A 22,170-nucleotide genomic window follows, 5' to 3' on the forward strand; every position below is an offset into this window, starting at 1 on the left:
TAAAATCCCCATTAGACATGAATGTTTGAGGACAAGGACAGCTTTTTTGTTTTCCATCTTTGCATCCCAAAAGCCAAATAAGTGCAGAATCTTCCACAAAAGTCAGTTGAATTGCTTTAAATGGAATAGTCTGAGTAATTTTAATTTGAAGAACAGACACCTACAAAAACTTGTAAAAACTGATTCCTTGAGGGTATACTAATATATTACTGGTGGATCCAACCATTCTGGAAAGCAATTTGGAATTATCCTGAGAATCTGACTAAAAATGTCTATGACCTTTGACCCAGAGATTCCATTTCTAGGCATATATCCCTGCAGAGCAGACAAAAAGGAGGATCTTATATGAACCAAATAGTCTTTCCCAAACTTTTTTTTTTAAACAAAGAACTGGAAGTAAAACAGATACCTACCTACTAAGGAATGACTAAATGAAAGGTGGTATATGAATATAATCACGTTTTACTGCACCTTAAGAAAGAACAAATTCTGTGAAGAATTCATAGAAGTATGGAATGACTGATCCAAGTACAATAAACAGAATCAGGGACATAATTACTATAATATAAATGGAAATACCAACAATAGGAAGCCGAAAACTGGGACATTATAAAGACCAACCTTAGTTCCAAGGAAGAGATGAGAAAATGTAGACTTTTCCCTTCTTTGTAGAGATAAATAGTATGAGTACAAATATTGCCAGATTCTTTGGTTAATATACTGTTTAGTGTTGGTTAGTGATGATTAGTCTTGCTAAAATCTCTGTCTATCCCTCTCTCTCTCTTTTTATGTTTTTACAATATATTACTCTTTAGGGAGAGGAAGAAAAAAACAATATATATTTGTAAATGAAGGTAGTATAAAACAAATTGATAATAAAATATGAAGAAACCACTTTCTCAAAGTGTTTTGTTTTAAATTTGTATGCATTTTATATTCACTTGTCTGTGAATATGCTGTCCATTCCCCCAAATAGAATCCAAGCTTTTTAAGTGAATACATTTTTGGCTTTGCATCCCCTGGGTCTAGTAAAATGCATAACACATAGTAAGTAAATGCTTGTTGAATGACACTTAATTTTTATTTATTTATATATTTTTGCCAACAGGTCACAGAAGAAGTCCATCGGTTATTAAAGCGGTGTAGTTATGAATTTATATGTCGAGGGAAAGTCAGTGTCAAGGGAAAAGGTGAAATGTTGACCTATTTTCTGGAAGGAAAAGCAAATGGAAGTAATTCTCAAACCAAGTCCTTAAACTTAGAGCGGAAAATGTATCCATATGGGAAATCAAACATTCAGACAAAACTGGGTACCAGCTGCCCTTCTGTCTCATCTGTGGCTAGCTTTACAGTCAAAGCTGGGATTGGAGCCCTGCAGACAGCAGGCACCCACACCAATCCAACGCTCCATTACCTTCCTTCTGTGCCAGCTGTAAAAGAAGCCTAGACGAGTGCCATTGCAAGTGAACTCAGAGAGCATGAATACTTGCCAACGGGGCTTAAGGTCATAGGTTGTGGCATCAACCATGGATCCAATCTAACACAACCAAAGAAAGCCAGGAAGCTCCTTAGAAGAAAAACTTGGAATGGAAGCGATAAGGGCTAAGAGTTGTGTTAGGACAAGAATAATGCAGATTTTCTGAAAATAAGAAAATTTTCTTGGAATTTTAAAAAGGTAAATGGTATACTTAAAAGATGTGTGTGTAAATGCTAATGTATGTGTGTGTATATCCTGATTATATATAAACACATATACACTCACACTCCTATATATAGGCATACAAAGTTATATAGATACATGCATTTATTTAAATCTTATTTGCAATGACATAAGGGAGCTATGTCATATCTTCATATCCATTATTGTTTGGACTGAATTGGGTCTAAAATTTTGATGAGGGATACAGGCTCTTAGGAACATATTCTGGGGTTATAGCAAGAACAATGAAAGTTTTGCTCAGAGTTTGAATTAATAAACAAGCCTAAAAAAGTCAGCAGCTTTATCCAAGACTGAACTAAGTCAGTTACAAAACAGCTGCATCTGCTCACTCTAACTTGCTTCTTCCAACTCTGGAAAACATCCAATTAGCATCACATTTAGTACTATAAGTCAAAATTAGCTTAAAAAAAAGTCTGGACTGAGAGCCCCGATGGAATACTGACAAATACTTGAATTATCTCTAAGCATCTTTGCCCAGATGTTGCCCCATGATCAATCACAGGGTGCAGATCAAACCAGAGATTCCATGCTTCAGGTACAGCAATAGGCCAACAATATTTAGGAGTCTACTTTCCTTCTGCATGAATATTGTAGTAATTGGATTTCTTCCAAGGGCAGAGAGAATGAGGGGCTTCTTACCAATTCCTCACTTTCTGTAAATGTCAGTAGTAGTATTTATGCCTTGCCAATGATTTTTTTACTTTGATGACTTATATAAGTAAACTTATAAATATATAAGTAAACTTATAAAATCCTCCAATCTCATTTTTAAATGTCCAGTGTTATTGTTCAAGGCAAATCTTATTTCTCATCTTTTTTCACATTTGATTTTTAAGTTCCTATGAGTTGAACAATATAGTACTTTGCTTTATTTTGGAGAGAAACAAACAGGAAGTTTATATTATCAGAAATCTTGTTCACCTAGAATTTCTAATCTTTCTGAACAGACAATTTTAGCATAAGAAAATAATTTTTAGACCAAAAAAATTTCTCTATCCCAAAGGTACAGAACTCTATGTTAAAGTAGATAGTGATGACAGTTTATTTCTGTGAATTTGATGTATGTATCTTTGTAAAGTTATAGCATTCATTAAAGGTCAGAAGTCATTTAGGACATGAATTAGTTAGAAAGGGTACAACTGAATAATAGAATTAAATTAAGTAAAGCAGACTGAGTCCTGTCAGGTTCTAAACCCAGGGTGGTAATAAAAATTAGGGAACATCTAGAAAATATGAAAGGACTAGAAAGACTCTAAAATTAAGTAAGGTCTAAAGTTATGTAGGTCAGAGAGTCTGTAGGAAGGATGATCACTAGCAAATAGGGTGGTGATAGCTCTGGTCTATTTTTTTTTATTTTTTTATCTTTTTTTGTATTTTTGCAAGCCAAATGGGGTTAAGTGGCTTGCCCAAGGCCACACAACTAGGTAATTATTAAGTGTCTGAGGCCGGATTTGAACTCAGGTACTCCTGACTCCAGGGCCGGTGCTCCGTCCACTGTGCCACCTAGCCACCCCTAGCCCTGGTCTATTAGGTTTAGCCAGAAAGAGGGCAGAGATTAAAATTGAATCCTATCACTTACTGGATCTAAAATTCTTGTGATACTCATAGAAATTTATTTTCCATCAAAGACTATGGATACCCTTCTTTGGAGCTTGGTGTTTTTAGGACAGGTAAAGTGAAAAGCCTTGACTTTTACAAGAACAGTATTCATATTTTGTGAGTTGTCAAAGATTCGTCTTTTGGATTACAGCCTTCCAGTTTGTCAGCAGGAGAAACTCTATTATATTCATTTGCTTCTTAAAGATAATTCTGACACTTCTGTTGACCCTATGTTAGAAACATATAGGATAAAGGATGATCCTGTTGTGGTTGAATGGCCAGGTTGTTATGATTGAGTGGCCATAGTTGAGAATAAAGAAATGATCTTAGAATGATTTGGTGGGGGGGGATTCAGGAATGCAAACCTGAAAGGCAACAAGAAAATCATAAAAACAGATATGTAATATACTAATATTGATAAAATTATATGAAGGTAAAAACTATGAAGACAGCATGGAATCAAAAGGAATCATTCAAAATGAGATTCCCATTAGTGCTGAAATATCTGTCTGATTTTTGGAAGTCTACTTGGACTGGGTCAAGTCTAGGTCAAGTATATGACATTACCCTATGCTAACAACCAATGAAGATTCCAGATAGAATTTATGCAAAGGGTGGTGGAGACCTTAAGTAGTACATCAAGATAAGGGAAGGATTTAGTTTATGAAAGTTCTGTGTGATGCTAAAGGAGATTCAACACCTTGCAGTCACTCCTTAAAAACCCCTCAGATACTCCAGAATTGTCTGATAGAATATTTAATTTTTCCTCCTGAACTGTCCCTTCATCTTTGATATTGGATCTCTAAAGTATAGTCTGAAGATATCTAATGGTCCCTCATACTTTTGTAGGGGGTTCTATAAGGCCATAACTATTTTTACAATATTACTAAAATGTCTTCATTTCTAATATGGCAAATATTGGCAAATATAACACACAAAAACAAAAGCCTGGGGGCAGTGGTCCTCAATAATTATTAGACCAAAATTCTTAAATCAAAAAGATTGGGAACCACTGACTTAGGGAATGGGTTATCAGACTTGTGTTGATCAGACCTTGGGCAAGTAGAAATCTCCCTGACCCTCTGTTTCTTCATCTGTAAAATGATGTAAAAATAAGATATTTCTGAATTACCTTATAATTTAAAATCCATGAACAAATAATAATTATAACTCTCCAAAAACAGCAAATTAAGGGTCACTGATGGAAAGGAAATACAGAGAGAAGCTGTGTAAATTTCAAGTGTGATCTGACAATACTATCACAATCCAGGAGACACTAGATTGGTACTATGAAGGATGAAAAGAGGGTCAAGAATGGTGAACACTTCAGCCACTGCCAGAACTGGGGTGATGGAGGGTTGCAGAAATCAAATTGGATCACTTGGAGTGTTCAAGGCAGTGTGCAATTAGAGATGATCTGGTTCAGTTCCCTCATTTTACAAAAGAATGAAGCAGGGGGAGATGATGACTCTCCTGAGGTCACACAGCCTATAAGTGGCAGAGTTAAGATCTGAATCCCGATTCTCCACCAAATTCTTCTGTGATTCTTTCATTTGGTAAAAATACTAATCCATTTGGAGGGGCAGGAAGTAATGCCAAGTCCCAAAGAAAGTTCTTGTGTTCACTACAGTAATCTGCTTAGAGCCATAGTAATAAAACTGTACAACTAGGAGTTAGAATGTCACAAGAATGCAAAACTTGCAGGTGGAATTGTAACTTCAAGTGGAGCTAAAATTTCTACCCAAAGTTCCCTCAGGCAGAACTTGACATGTTTGCATGTAAAGCTGGGCATCCTCGGTGACACTTAGAAAATTGGCAGGTGTCAGGAAGCATGTGGTATCATATACAAGGTGACTTACCACCCCCCCATTATCAAAATGTCACCCTAATCATCCTGGAGCCACCAGATAATCAATATATCACTGGGAAGTTAAATTCTATAAAGAAATATGATCAGGAATGAAAGGGACAGGAAGAAAGAGATAAGAGAGCATTTCTTAGCATAGTTTTCCTACTGATGGGCCATGATAATTTAGACTATATGGTGTATAGCTTCTGGTGTGCCTCTATTCTTGAAAACAAACTTTAGCTGGGATCCTTGTCCTAGATAGCTAGTTCTGTTGTTTAGTAACCAACTAGTAGATAAGGAATGCTCATGGATAAAACAAATCAATTTGGGTTCATTTCTTGTTAAGAAAGTTTTATTTTGATAATTCCATTAGATTGTTCTGCCTTTGAAAGCTGGGGAGATAAAACTATAATGTGGAATCAGTGCTGATAAAATTATACATTTCTTGAGGGAATGAACTATCATATTCATCTTTTTATTTCCTTCAGTGCCTTGCCTATCATAGGTGCTCAGTGAAGGTTGTGGAATAAATGAATTGATCATAGAGTTGAGCAAAGAAAGTTTAGTTCCTCAGAGTGCATTAAAAATAAGGGTCTTCAGTAGAACACAATAATGTTATACAATTTAGGGGAAAAATTATCAATAGAATCCTGACTGAACAGCACAAAGTTGAGTATGTGGTGTATGCTCTCTGTGGAAATATTTGGGTCCTTACTCTTATACTCTGCAGGATTCCATCTCTAGATGCTCAGGAGAGATCAGAGAGAGAATAATGTGATGATTTCTTGAAGGAAGAAGTATCATTTAACCAAGCAGAATCATTTTGCTCCACAAATGTGTAGGCAGAAGAGTTCATCTGGACCAGTCTCTAAGAGTGAATGGATACAGTTAAGGGCAGGTTCATAAATAGGTTCAAATATATGTATTAGCAGAATTTGTTCATGTGGAAGATTACATGAGTGGATAGAGAAAAGAAGTATCAATGAAATCATATTATTTGGGTCCTATTAACACAAACAAAAATGACCAGTTTCAAAGCCAAGAAGCTTGATCTAAAGACCAAGGGAATAAGTAAAAGATGGGCATATTCGGATCAAAACATGGTATTTCCAATAAAATTTTGGAAATTATCCCAAGATACTTCAATGGGAAGATATTTCAACATCAGAACATGTAGTAGATACTTCAGCATCAGTATATGAATTGTAATAGGACAACACTGATCAGAAGGAGCCAAAATTGAAATCCATCTCAGCAAGAGGTGCATTTGGAACCAACCTCATTTTGTCTAAGAGTTGTTGGAATCTTTTACTCAAGGAAATTCAGATGAAGAGTAGAGTTAATATTTGATATTTCATTTTATGTGGTGGCTCCCTTTTTATTTTGGGGGGAATCCCTTTTTAAACAATAGAATCTTGAATAGATAGAACCTTTCCCATTTTATTAATTTTATCTCAATAAGTTAACTCTCTACCCATATCCTGTTGTATTTTTTAAAAAATATTCTTTCCACCTATAACTCATGTAAACTGTATTTATGAAGAGGATATATTTACAATGAACAATTTGGCATGGTTCACAAATTCATTAATTCATTTCAACATTTGGGAAATACACCATTTATTGAAATAACTTTATAACAAGGAGGATATATTCCCATAGCATATTTTAGTGATAATAGCTCTGTAAAGGATATAAAAAATAAGGAATTCCCTCCCTTATGTGCTGTATTGGAAAATTCATACCCTACTTTCTTTATGGGTTGTTCAGAGTCACTCCCATATCTCTTAAAATTCCTCCAACCCCATATTGTGGAGGGTACAGGTGAACCAGGCAGCAACTTCTTTAGGCAGTTAGAACTGGGTAGTACAGCCCTTTTGTAATTAGGGCTTAGAACTTGGACCATTCACAAGAGTCAGCAAATGTTGCCATTTTCACCTCAGTCACCTGACACCAGAAAAGTAACCCTAAGACTTAAAATTTCTTTCAGTTCTTTGTAGTACCTAATTGAATCAGCCTTCCCTTCTTCTTCTCCCCCACCACACTCACAGTATCAGATTTTTGATAGCTCTTTGTAATTCAAACTCTGACTTGATAGACTGGTTCTTCTTGCTACAACCCCTGTAACAGGGAGTATTCTTTTCCTTATAGTCATGACATTTAGATCATTCAAAGAAGGACAGGAATAATTCCCAAATTTAATCTGTATTACTGAAACCTAGACAACATTCCAATTTGAAAGTCCTCCCATCCTCTCCAAATAGGTGCCAATTATGACACAATGTTTTTGTAGGATTGTCTACTGAAAGCACAATGTTTCACTACTATTTGCATGATTTCTTTTGAAATGATAATAGTGATGAATATCTTTATACCAGAAGATGAGAAGAGCTCTTCAGACTCCTATTTTTTTGTTCTCTCCTTCCTGTCTCAATCTCTCCTTCCTTATAGATTTACAAACCATTAATCTCTCAGCACTTTTTCCCACCAAGTTTTATGGAATTGAAATTACAAAGTCATATTCAATGAAGTTCTTGAATAAATAGTTCCAAGAGTTTTATATACTAATCAAAAATGAACAGAATATTTCAAATATATACACTGTATGTATTTTCCCTCCAAATGTCTCTCATGAGCATTGGAATCATAGCTATTATATGGCTGAATACATCCACACCCCCTTACAATTTTTATTTTTGGTTTTACATTGTAGCTCTTCCTAAAATCTCAGAGCTTGTTCTATGATCATACTGGATGTTTGTGTGTGTTTTTAATATTTTGCCAATACAGAGACTATAGTTGTATCTTTAAAAACAACTAATTCAATTCTTGAAAGAAGAAAAGAGAGGAAGGAGAGACGTAACATTATAGGAAGGAAAAAAATAAAAAAGGAATCACTCATTTAAAGTATAAATCGGTAGTTTGATTGAATTTTTTTGGTCACAGAGGCAGTGTTGCATAATGATTAGAGAGATAGCTTTAAAATCAGTAAGACATGGGATCAAATCCTGCCTCTGGCACCTACTGGGTATATGACTCTGGGCAAGTTACTTTATTTTTCCAGTGTCCCAGGTAGCTCTCTAGGAACAGGTGCCTGTCTGCTTTACAAAAGAATCTCCTTCCTGGGTGTCCCATTTACCAATGAAATCACAGATCTATTCTCCCACTTTCCTGCTCCCCCCACCATTGGTCAATTCAAGTGTGTGGTTGGATTTGAATGTGTATGTGTGTGTATGTGTGCGTGTATGTGTATGTGTGGCCACAGGTGAAGAAATAAAGAAGTCATGTAAGAAATGTCATTGAGAATATGCTGACTCCATTTATGCTAATGTTTGTATAGATGCTTCAGTATATCTTGGACATTTTTTGGAAGCAAAAAGAGCTCTTCCAGTAAATGACTGTTCTAGGTCACTAAAACTGTAGCCTAGTGGCCCTGAAGAATGAATTTAGCCTTAACAGTTAATGGGGGCAATGATGTCTAATGGCATCCCGGAAAAGAGCTTAAGTTGTTGTGGAATCTGACTCAATAGGCCATTCAGCCTAGAAAGTTTGCAGACACAAAAGCCTCTAGATATCATACTAGTAGGTGCCACAGACCACAAGCTCAAGGCTGTTGAACATAAACAATAGAATTTCCATTCCTAGAAAAGGGGAATGTGTATCAGTGAGTGATTCACACAAGTATGTTCACTTTAACAAACAACTATTTCCTTTATCATCAGCAATTCCAAGCTCTGTATGGGCCCTGTTGGAACAGGAGCACTATTTAGCCATAATGTCCTTTGGAGTTTTGTATTGCAGTGATAAGCAACATTTTTTAATTTGTGATAAACTTGTATGATATTGCCTTATTTATTTTTAATCTTGTACAGTGTTAAGTACAAATGCTGGCCTTTAATGTATTATTCACTTTAAAGAGTTTATTATGAAAAAAATTGTAAATAGTTCATTGGTTATAAGTAATTGCATGTCCACTTGTAAACACACACTACATGCACACACACACACATCCCTCTAATAATGACATCACACAGCACACTTTTGACGGATGTTTATGGTTTTTTTTAATAACAGAGGTTTTACACCTGCATGATGATGACTAGCTCTTTGGAAAGGGCCGTTCTTTGTGCTCCTCTTTGCAACCACTTGCATGCCACTCATGCTGATATAAATGGCAAAACAAAACAAAATCCAGGATGTTTTTTAAGTGCTTGAACATATCACTTTTGACAGAGTGTCCCCAGTCTGTGCATGTGCATTCAACTGAGCAAATTTTGAAAGAAAATGCTAGCCCAGAAAAAAATAGTTCCCCTACTACCAAAAATTTCATCTTACATCTATATCATTCATAGTATAAAAGCCATCTATTCAAACTTCACACCTTCAATCATTAGAAGCAATAAATCTAAGTCTATACACTGTAACATAAAATGAATGGAAATATTAATCATATAAGTATTGCGAGCATTCCTCCTTCATGTGATATTGGACAGGTATAAAAGAAAGAAGCAGAGATGTTACCCATGTATTACTATTTCAAGAGGGTGGTATAATTATTGTATCTGAAGCAGAAATATAGCAGAGACATTTGATTCATTGCACATGTGTACACACATGCATAGAGACATACAAACATACACTTATCACTTTCTATGCAGAGACAAATTATGACCTCCCAAGCCACAGTTCATATTAAACCAATTGGCATGGATCATAGAAGCAAGAATTTGGTGCAGAGTTTTCATATTTCATATTTAAATTTCCATTAATAAGCTTGTATTTGTAAGCTTCCAATTCTCTCAAATTAACTTCCAACTTGCTTCCAATAGAGAACCACATGAAAACATCTTGGCATTATTTCTTTTCTTCCAAAGCTGCAGTCTCTTATTCTACAAGAGTCTCTGATTTTATGAAAAAAAAAGCATAATTTCACTGTATGCTTTAATAGGGTAGGATTTATGACCAAGTATAATATAGAATAGAGATTGGAATTTAAAAGAATAAAATATTCTCTGGTGTATAACTAAGTTAATAGAGACCTCTTTCTAGATCAAAATAGTTTTGAATTTGTCAGGTAAAATATTGATTGTGTGGCCCTGCAATTCATTTTTCTATGATTTAAAGTATGCCTAATGAAACAGATACTCTGGAGTGCCTCTGTGATTCAATCTATGCTCTGCTAAAAATTCTGAAAAATTCAACAAAAAAATTATCCAAGTTTTAATTTATCTGTCATGAAACAATGTGTTAAAGAGTGTTTAAACAAAATACCCTGTTTATCTTTGGTTATATTTAATAGTAATCTACAATCTAAAAGATATTTCCCCAGATGCCTTGAAAGATTTAATATATCTTTCTAAACTCTTAATTTAATCGAGGTATAAAGGTAAGGTGGATCTATTTTGAATTGGGCCTTCCTTAAATTAAGCATATTATTAATTGTTGTCATTCTTATTGACAAGTCAAAATTTTCACTTTAGGAAATAAAAATAATTGTATTATGGAAATAAATGAAATATATAATAGGTTTTAGAACTGTACTTAAAAATTCTTCACTAAGCTAATTGTAAAGATTGAGCTTTTAAAAAGACAAAACAAAACAAACAAACAGCCGTCACATTTGTCCTTCAAAGTAGGAATCACAGTTTGGTATAGTGGAAAGAAGTGTTGAGTTGTTATCCACAGCATCTGAGTTGAAACCCTAACTCTGTGGTTGACCCGACCCCTGTGATCTTGAGCTAATATGCCTTTGCTTCTCTTGGCTTAAATTTTCTCATCAGTAAATAAGAAGAACTAGTCTAGAGAATCTCTAAGGCTCCTTCCAGATCTACATTTTTTGGAATTCTGACAGGATGAAATTCACAATCTGTGGTTAAAAATTGCATAGGGAAATAAAGATCATTAGTTGTACCTCCCTTTTAAAAACACAAACCCTTTGTCTAAAAAAAATGGTATTTTTCCAGTTTGATTAGCCTCCTAATTAACCAGCACCTTCTTTAAGTGCTTTTTGACTGATTCAGGAGCCAAAACTTTACCCTCAAATGATGAAAATGTGCTGCTTTCTATGGTATGTTTGGGTTTTTCCAAAGGATGTAATGTAGACTTTGAAATCAGTGTTCAAAAAAATACTTAAGCAACAGTGGCACTGTTACATTAAGATTATCATATCTCAAGAGGACTATTTTGAGGGATAACTTTTTGAATTTATAAGATCTAGTGAATTGTTAAAATTCAGAGTCCATTTTTAAAAATAAAATATGTACTTCAAGATTGATTAATACAATATATACTAAAATGATGTTATGATAAGACAGTCAATTCAGGGCATGATATTGTTTGAGAAAAAGTACCTTCCCTTTTTAAAATCCTTGGGCAACCCACTATGGTTTTAATTACTTATGTATTTATTTTTTGTGGCTCTAGATAGTCAAATGTGATGCTGTTTGGTCCTATAACTCAATGCATGATATCAAGAGATTTTTGGAGAGAGAATATCATTTCTACCTATGCCCCTAGAGAGTTTTAAAGACACTATCTTAAAACTTCCTTTGGAATTGGGCTATAATTTGAGTGATCTAAAGAAAATACCAGAAAAATCTAAGAATAAACCAATAGAAACTAAGTTTAAGAATTCATGTAGATTGAAAACAGATGTTGGAAGTTCTGCAGAATGTATTGAAATGAATCTTCCAAAATTTCCCAACAGTTTTAGAGGAACCTCAGAGCTATCATAAAGTCTAGAAATCAGGTCCCTATAGCTGCTTGTGATCACAACCATTATCATATTGATACAAGGCCTTACATCATCTCGTTTATTCTTTCCCATTTCTCACTGTTATTTACTCTGCTCTCTTACTTCAATTTTATGTTTCCAACAGTGCATTTGAACAGTTCAGGATATGAGTTTAAAAGAGGAGCAGTGATGATGGTAGGGATGAGTAGAAACCAAAGCACAAATGAGGGACAGATCTCTAGCTACCTAAAAGAAGTAAATCTGTAAAAGACAGAATGGTACTGCCTAAAGAAGAAGAAAAAAAGAAAGGAGTTAATAAGAAAAGTATGAGAAATAATGAAAAAGCAACACTAAATATTTTAGTAAATTTCAAGTAAAAGGAAAAAACCATCAAATCACAATTCTTATTTTATTTCTCTTTGAACATAATTTCCATGCCTAATTGATTCTTAGTTCATAGTAGTATGGCATTCAATTTCTTTTAAAGTGCTTAATCTGGGGGCAGCTAGGTGGTGCAGTGGATAGAGCACTGGCCCTGGAGTCAGGAGTACCTGAGTTCAAATCCGGCCTCAGACACCTAATAATTACCTAGCTGTGTGGCCTTGGGCAAACCACTTAACCCCATTGGCCTTGCAAAAAAAAAAAAAAAAAAAACTTAAAAAATGTTGAATCCAAAATAAAAATCCCAGTGTTAACAACAAAGGAGCATGCACTTATCAGAAGATATTTCCATTGTAGTACACTGTGCCTCATTAGGATCCCCTTATACCACTGGATATTAAAAACTATTCCCAAGTATGATCTGTCTTATTGAAGAATGTAGGAAGTAGATTTTGTCCCAGATGTGTTCACCTTAAAGCAGCTGGAAAAAAAAAAGAATCAAGCAAACTATATAAATAATTTTAAAATTATGAGGGAAATGTCCTCTTCTGTTTTAGAGAAGCACTGTCACATTTTGTATATCTCTAATATCTCCTTACATAACATATCAGGCCCTGATATTCAGACTTTTGGCTAATTAATGAATGTTGAACTTTTATGTATTTGAAATGGAACAACCTATGCCTTTCAAAGCTTCAAGTGTTCCATGTTATGTTTATATATTGTATACTGATTGTATATACATTGTTCTTCTTAGGGAAGATTCACAGTGAAGGTGCTAACAGCATTGTTTTTTTTTTTAATTCAACAAATGTACACATCTTCTTGGCTATGCATAGTTCTACATGACCCAGCATTTAAACTGGACTTTCCTGATGTTGAACTAATGCTGATTTCTGGGCTTCTGTACTCTGAATTTATGATAAATCTTATGGCTATATCATGGAGGGCATTGCTCTGAGGGTTTAAGATGATAGACAGTGATAGTTATTTGAAATTTGAGATAGGATTAGGAAAGCAAGAGAATCAAGAATTGGGCACAATGTTCTTTGTCTCCATGGGCATGTTGAAGGAATTACCTAGGTAAATTCAGTTTCCCAATCTGAGTTTGACACACAAGGCTTAGAGTCATAATTACCCATATTAATTGTAATTGATTACATGAATCATAAAATTACTTCCCTCCTCATTTTGATTTAATGTATAGACATAGATGGAAAATTCATAGAAGAAAAGAAAATGGGCATATCTACACCTGACTCCCAAACTGGCCTGAGACAGTGCAATCAATCTTAACTTTTAGACCATGTTCAGTATTAATACTGATTACCCAGTTTGAATCATGTAAAAGCTTGTAGGGGAAAATAAATGGGTTATCTGTAGTTCATTAATTTAATACCTTTCATTTCCACATCATAGCTGAATTGGACTTTAACCACCAAAATAGAAGCAATAGTGCTAAGGTCATTTTCAAAGCTCTGCTCCTGAAAAGAAGCTGTATGTGTGTGATCACACGTGGAGGGTGTAGGGACAAAAGTACTCTAGTAAATTCAATATTGAAAAGACAATGCTAGGCAACTAAAGGTAGGGAATTCAAATGAAAGTAAGAATATTTTGTAGCAAACTAGGTGACATCATTGATACTAATAAAGCACATGTCCCAAAGCAAATTAGGTTTTCAATATAATTTTTTTTAACTATTGAGTTCCAAAAATTCTAGGAGCTTTTCATTTAAACATTTTCCCTCTTAAGTGATTTTTAAATGTAGCTTATCCTATTCTGAAGTGCTCATACAGACTGTCTTCAGAAAAACAAATCAAAGAAAAAAACCCCATTTATGCTTATCATATTTTATCTATGTATATGACATCAATATTTGCATATTTGAAGACATACAAATGACTTTTCACTTTTTGATTTCATAAACATAGTTTGATTATTTTAACAAATTGACTAATAATATAAAATATTCCCATGTTAAAAAGTATTTTTTCACCATAGTTTTAACATGCAATTCAATTAAGTAAGCACGGACCTTCTATATACCAGGCTATCCCTGGTGGGGGGAGACTTTGACAAAACAAAACAAAACAGAAACAAAAACCCTGCCTTCAAGGCCTCCTACTCAAAATGTCTCCTCATTGAAGAAGCTCTACTGTTAGACCAAAGTGATAAAGTTTTTCTCATACTCTATATTTTTTGACAATGATTCTAATTTATATTTTATCACATTAAAATGATCACCTTCATTTGTATAATTTGTAAAAATCTAATTGACCCCACTCAGTGCCTTTCAACTAGTTGATATGCTAAAGACATTCTTCCAAATGAAACATTCCTTGTGTGTGTGTGTGTGTGTGTGTGTGTGTGTGTGTGTTGCTTTAAGTCCCCAAAATAAGAGAAATTATTTATACTATGATTAAAATTGATTTGAGAGAAGAATTATTTTTGAAAAAGGTTATATCCATGGAACCAATCAACTTGTTGAAGTGATCATCAAACTGCCTTGATATGTTCCTATTTGATTTGAAAAAATAAGGTCATTTAATAAAAATGTTAGTTGATCAATTGCTGAGGGGCATAGAAGCACAACCAGTTGCTTAACTTTTTGATTTGGCCTCCTCCTCAGTCTTTTAACCCAGATGATGTAAAAAAATTTTTCTAAAGGATATAAGTAAAAAACCCCAACAACTGTTTTAATGTTTTTTTTTATTTTATTGCTAATTGGCATTGGTTTCTCTTATTCTATTCCCCACCCCCACCCCACCAATGTTGATTAGGGAAGACTTGATTTTGTTCTGTGTATCTTATAGCATTAAAATAATTCCCAACTTTGCTTGAAGCAGCATAGTGGATTGTCAAGAGGGCCCTCCTTGGATTTAGTAGCTTGAGTTCAAGTAGTGATTTGAAATCTATTAGCTATATGACTCTGAACCCCTAGACAACTGTCTAAAATTGTGTCCTATGGAGAACTGCTAATAAAAAATGAGCACAAAGAGTTTACACACCATGAGTTAGGAATTATCTCCACTAAAATAATCACAATTCAAATGTGTGTTATATATTCCAGAGAACAGACATGCATGTATGTGTGTGTAAGACAAAATGAAAGGGTAATTCTTGAGTCTTGTAGCAATTTGTATACATAGATAGCCCAATGTCCTAAGGATAATGTAACAATCTACAACTTGATTTTATGAGCACGACTGCCTAAATTATAGATTATAGATCTGGGGACCTCAGATTATTTAGATCAAATTCTGCCCCTCCCCATTTTACAAATGAAGAAACTGAGGACCAGAGAACTACTTGCTTAAGGTCACACAAGAAGTAAGCATCAGTAATGGCATTTGAATTGTCATTCCCTGCTACTAGTCTCGAATAAATATTAAATTCCTTTGAAAGAAGGCAGAGATATAATATATTCTATTGGTCTCAAAAATAAGTTCACCAAAAAAATCAGAAAATTTATCCAATAGCAAGCATTGTTCTTAAATTACCCAATAACTGCTCACTTAAATTTTTGAATGGGTTTACTTTTCACACCTACGTGGCAAAACTAAAACAGAACTTTTCTACCTATTTGAAATATACAATTTTTAGAGACCTGCTCCTAGAACAATGAATTTCTTGATAACTGAGAGAAGTTAATAATGGGAGCAATACAAATTCACTGTCCAGAAAATCACTGTTCCTTTGGAAGAGCATTAAGCACAAAATTACTGTTACTAGGAATCTACACACATAAATCCACAAAATATTTTATACCTCTAAAGATCCACCTTAGAGTATTTAGGTTTCCAAAGCTACACTGTTGGCACCCTTTGCCTGGGTTGTGTTATAGACCAAATTTCATCTCCCTTGAACAATTCTACTTCACCAAACCAATTATTCATGTTTTGGTTGGATAGACCAGAGAACATCAGTGTTCATTTGTTTCAAAATACAACATAGTATTTCCTTTAGATCCTTATTATATACAAATTTCCCCCCTTCTAAAAACCAGAATTTTTCACAAAAGGATGACAAATCTTCTGAATGTAGTATATGTGTGTGTATATGTATATACACACATACACACATACATATTTCTTAAATTCTTATCTTATATGATTTAATTTGATATGATTAAAGCAGGTATTTTCATTTGTGCATCTTCTAAGAAACAAAATAAAGTCAGAAATGATACTTTCCTTCTCTACTAGGCATGTGAAATATTGACCTACTCTATTTAAATTCTATCAATGGCCAAAGACATACTTTTTCCAGTGACATGAGGAGATATACTTATCTACGACAGAACTGAGAGGGAAATCCTACACTCATTTCAATTTACAGAGGCATTTTAAGTATCTATTCAACACCTTAACAAATAATTCATGAGTTAAAGCATCAGGGCTTTATTTTAAAGCAAATTTTAAAGTTTTAATAATTATACATTTTGATTTCCTCTCCTTTGTGTTATTTCTATTTTTTATTTCTTTTTTACTTTAGATTATTATTTATTTCTTTTTTTTTATTTAAGACTGAAATGCATGAATAGCAGCTTTGCCAGGATGTTTTCAGTGGGTAAAAAAGGAGCAAGGGGATGGATATAAAATGATACAAATCAATAACCTATATTGTAAATTCACAAGACAGTTCATCATCCAGTGAATCTGTTTTGTAAATACTGAATTTCTCTGTGAGATAATTTAACCTCAATCAGTAGTCCCCAAGTTCCCTGTTGATGATATTCTAAGTCAGTTATTTAGAATTTGGAATATCTATTTATACAGAAACGATCATGTAAATATAAGTTAGGATGTATTAAGGCTAACCCACAAGTCTATTTACTAAACACATCTGGTTATTAATCTTCCAAATTATGGGACAAACTGACTACAAAAACCAATCTGTAACTCTAATCATCCTATAAAGCCCCATACCTAAGTGAAAAATCATTCTACTGTACTGATTAAAAAGGAAACAACAATAACAGCATTACAAAAACTCTTTCAGCCCTATGTCCAACTTGAAGTTCCCTTCTACTTTAGCCCCTGAGATACCTGACCTCATAATGATAGGTAAAAAGGTAGCATAGTGGCTCAGGGAACACTTCTCTGGTAGAATGCACATCTGGCATGGTCTGTACTGGACATTCTTATGTGGGGGCTATTCATTTTTTGGGGTATATCTGCATACCCTGAATGTAAATAAGAGCACAAAGCACTTGGCTATCCTAGAGAGTCAAATGACTCTGCCTTTAGCAATGTTAAAATCTAGATTCTTGTGCATGCTTTGATGCTAACAGATGCTGAAGGTTTTGGAACAATTTCACACTTTGGCATTGAATTATAGTGAAAAAATAGATAATTTGGAATTTGGTTTGTTTCACTTTAAGAATATGTAGCATGTGCAAAATAACTAAGCTATTACTTTTCTTTTATAATATGAAGATTAGTTTTTAAATCAGGGCAATGATGCTATTCTCCTGTACAATTTAGGGTAAAGATATTATCATTACAAAATTTCATGAGCTTAAATGAATCTTAATTTTATTAGATTTTGGGGGGTTAATTTATCAGTATTTTACATTTTGCCTAATTGTTCTTTCATTATTTAATATTAATCACGAATTCATGCCAATTAAAGCAATTTATGTGACATCCACACATCATCATGTTGAAACTAATTTTATTCTCATTGGAAACCAATTCATTCTCATTTTTTCCCCACCTCTATAGAAGAGGTATGGAAGTTTTATGGACTCTTTAAATATTCAGCTACAATATGAATTGATATTCATAGCTTTAAAGAAGAGAATAGTGGGCAAAATACCATTTTTTTCCAATTACTATAACCCACTGCTGTTGCTTATGTACAACAAAATAATAGAGATCTATTCAGTAATACAATAATTTGTTATCACTGGGTAACTTCTAATGATAGATTTGCATAAATAATACGGGTCTATTTTTATGTAAATAGAACACTGAGTATCTTCCAGTCTTTTTCAGGATTGTTAAATTGAGAAGAGCATATTTGTCCTATTTTTATGTTAAAAAGTGAATGGACTGAAATGTTAAATGTGAATGTACATTTCTTATTGCAACTTTTATACTGAGTGTTTGCACTATTATAATTTCTGGACTCTAATTTAATGAAAATAAAGAAAAAAATCTGCTTGAGTAAAATATGTAGTTATTTTCTTTGGGGAAATAAATATTCTCATAGATTCTTCAGAATCTCTGAGCTAGCAGAGACCTCAGAAACCATCCAAGTCAAGATTTTTTAACCTTGTCATAGGTCAGTAAAGACTATCATCTTCTCAGAAAAATGATTTTTAAATGTACAAATTAAAATACAAAGGAATTCAAATGAAACTAATTATACTAAAATAATAGTTATAAAAATATTTTCTGGAATAAAAAAGTTACAGATATCAGCTTAATAACTCCTTGTCTAAACTAATCTTTACCTAAGATTCCCTTCTCTAATATTCTCAACAATTGATTATCCAGATCTGCTTAAATGTCTCCAGTCTTAGGAGCCCATTATCTCTCAAAGTACTATATTCTATTTCTTACTCTTCTTCCAATTTTCAGGACCCACTAGTAAATATTTTTTTTTTAAAAAAAGAATTTTCTCATTGCCCCTGTTTTTTGCCATTCTCAGTAGATAATGACAGAGCTTAGTGGAAAAGACAATGGCAACTCAAAAGGAGTAGGTTTAAGTCACAAGTCTACCCTTGACAAGTGCTTTGTGATTTTAGGCAATTCAATAAAATTGAAAAAGGAGGTGATAATTTTAATATGAACTAATATTTGTTTATCAGGATTAAACAATACTTTTAAATAAAAAACTACTATGTAAGAGTAAGTAGATAGTTCATTTCCCTAATCAACCAATGTCAAAGACCCCTGCCATTTGCACATAAAATACAGTTCATGTCTCATGCTATCATTCAAGGCTCTCAACAATAGGGATCAAATCTCATTTCAGATTGTTTCTCTTTACTCAATATAAACTGTGCAAAGTTGATCTGTCCAAGTTCTCTTGGTTCCTGAAGGTTCCTTCAAGATTCAGCTCAGGGGCGGTGGATAGAACACCAGCCCTGGAGTCAGGAGTACCTGAGTTCAAATCTGAACTTAGACACATAATAATTACCTAGCTGTGTGGCCTTGGGCAAGCCACTTAACCCCATTTGCCTTGCAAAATCCTAAAAAAAAAGATTCTGCTCATTTCTACAGCTGTGAATGCATTTCGTGATCAGATTACCTTGTATCTATTCACATATAACTATGTGTGTATATATATATACATATATATATATATATGTATATATATATACATGTCTCATTCATTAAAATAGGAGCTTCTAGATGGAAGGGACTTTTTGTTTGTTTGGTTTTGCCCTACTACATAACACCATTTTAGCATGGGATATGATGCATAGTAAAGATGTGCTATTGATGGTTGTTTGACTGTCTCAATAATATTATTGCAATGGGCTTTTAATTAATCATTTTTTGTCTAGTTCAACCCATCTCTTACCCTTTTGTCAGAGTAATATTATTAATATATTGACTCAATAAGGTCATTCTTCTTCCCCAGAATACTCAATGACTCCTAACTGATAATGAATGGAAAAATTACATTAAATTGAAAAATAAAAAAATTTAAAATTACAAAGTTCTGATCATGATATTCAAGCCCTTCATAATATGACTCTTGTTTTCTCAAAATATTACCCATCATGTAATGACAATAATTAATATTTATATTAAAGTCTATAAAGTATTTTTCTCAAAATATTGTATAATATAGAGTACAATATCTTTATTTTACAGTAAAATTATTCCCATTTAACATATAAAGACAATAAGTTTCTAAAGTGTTCAATGACTTTTTCACAGCTATTAATTTCTAAAGACAGGATAAAATTCAGTTCTCCTGACTCCAAAGTTTCAGTTTTACTAGTCTACCCTGTCCCTTTGATCCAGATAAAATGTTTATATTATAAGCTCCCCCTAGACATGGATGGTTCAAGTATAATTTGGAAAACTTTCCAATTTCTTGTTCATTGTTTCTATCCAGATAATCCAGCCACTTCAGTGTGATATTCATTTATATTTAAAAGCAAAAACCTCCTATGAATAAATGTTTTCTCATGTTAAGAGGACAAGAGCAAAAACTGATAGACAGAGACAGAGATATATAAAGAGATGGACATAAGGAGACAAAGAGAAGACAGAGAGAGAGAGAGAGAGAGAGAGAGAGAGAGAGAGAGAGAGAGACCGAGACCCAGAGATACCCAGGTAGACATGAAAAAACACATAAAGAGAAGCAAAGATAAAGACAGAGACAAAGACACAGACTCACCTCAGGCCCTTTCTTTGTGATTCAGTGAACTCTAGTGGCAGACCATGTTAATTGCAAACCAAGGAGCAACCTTCCCAACCAAAATCCAAGAACTGATGGTCTTTCATGGTGAGATTGCAAAGTGGCCAGAGGAAATAGGATATCTCCCCTCACTGGCCTTTAAAGAGGAATTATCTCAAAGCTCCTCTCTGGGTTAAGCTAGTACTTAACTGTTTCCTTTCCTTTGGAGAAAGATGGACTAGTAAGAGATGCTGATTTTTGCCTTCATAGACAGCAGCATGAGCATCTGGTTTCTTCTTATTCAAATGAACTGTTATCCCCACTGTTCCCTGTTCTTTCATTGTTAGCACTCTTTTCTCCTCCTACATTTTTATTTTTAAAAAAATCATCTTATATGATTGGTGTTTGGAGTTTGTAAAGATTTGGACAGAGGTTTGTATCTCTGTAAAAGGAAGAAAGGCACATCTGTACATAAGTGAGAATGAGATACGAGGGCAAAGAAAAGCAGTCAATGGGTCCATTTGGAGTAGCAAATGTAATCCAGTATACTGGAATCCTATATCAATAGACAATTGCAAATTTTAATCAACAAGAAAGCCTGCAAGCTCTATTACATAGCTCTAATATATATATATATATATATGAGTGTGTGTATATATGCATATTCATATATATTATAGTCAGTTAACTTGAGGGATTTATAAAATGGTGACCAAATAATAATATAAAGAAATGAAAGAATAATAGAGTTGGTTATTATTCAGTCATTTTAGTCATATCCTATTCTTTATGACCCCATTTGGGGTTTTCTTGGCAAAGACACTGTAGTAGCTTGCCATTTTCCTCTCCACCTTATTTTACAAATGAGGAAATTAAAGCAAACAGGCTTAGATGACTTGTCCAGGATCACACAGTAAGTGTCTGAGACTGGATTTGAACTCACAAAGAGGGTTTCTTCCTAACTCTATTCACTGTTTCACCTAGCTGCCTTAGAATTGGTTATTATGAATTCATAAAAATCAGTAATATAGACCACTGAATCTCACCCTTGATTTTATCTACCACCTCCTTCTAATTTCTAATTTTATCTACCCCCTTCTCTACCATCTTAGTTCTTCAATTGCCTCTATTTATTTTCTAGGTTTTATTCTCTTTTTGTTTTCCCCTCATCTCCTGTCTCCCTGATTTAATTTACTTCTTCTCTCCTGAATGAATTCATGCATTTCTTAAAATTCACTAGGAGTAATATGGAAGGAAAGAACTTTTTTTTAGATTTTTCATAATTTTCTGATACAATGATCCTTTCTCTTAGTGTTTTCAATTTTAGGAAATTATTTGAATGTTTTGTGGTTTTCTAAGGAAACTAACTAGAATTATCTTCTTATTTATTTTTATGTATATCCTTGATTGTTTCTCCTTGTGATTTTTTACAAATTTTAAAAGGTTTCATTAATTTGGTCCCATTAGATGAACTTAATATAATTTCATGACTTTCAACTAGAGCAAATCATTTTAAGTAATAAA

General features: G+C 33.7%; 1 protein-coding gene across 1 annotated transcript in view; it reads left to right on the plus strand.

Moving 5' to 3' along the window:
• ADCY1 (adenylate cyclase 1) overlaps positions 1-18,447 on the plus strand; it is a 370,465-nt gene extending 352,018 nt beyond the window's left edge. Inside the window, exon 20 of the mRNA XM_074198240.1 lies at positions 1,109-18,447. Coding sequence (XP_074054341.1) covers positions 1,109-1,447 — 339 coding nt within the window. The 3' untranslated portion in view covers positions 1,448-18,447. The remainder of the gene's footprint in view (positions 1-1,108) is intronic.
• The last annotated feature ends 3,723 nt before the right edge of the window (positions 18,448-22,170 follow it).

Source organism: Macrotis lagotis, chromosome 8 (assembly GCF_037893015.1).
Source record: "Macrotis lagotis isolate mMagLag1 chromosome 8, bilby.v1.9.chrom.fasta, whole genome shotgun sequence".
Classification (NCBI taxonomy): domain Eukaryota; kingdom Metazoa; phylum Chordata; class Mammalia; order Peramelemorphia; family Peramelidae; genus Macrotis; species Macrotis lagotis.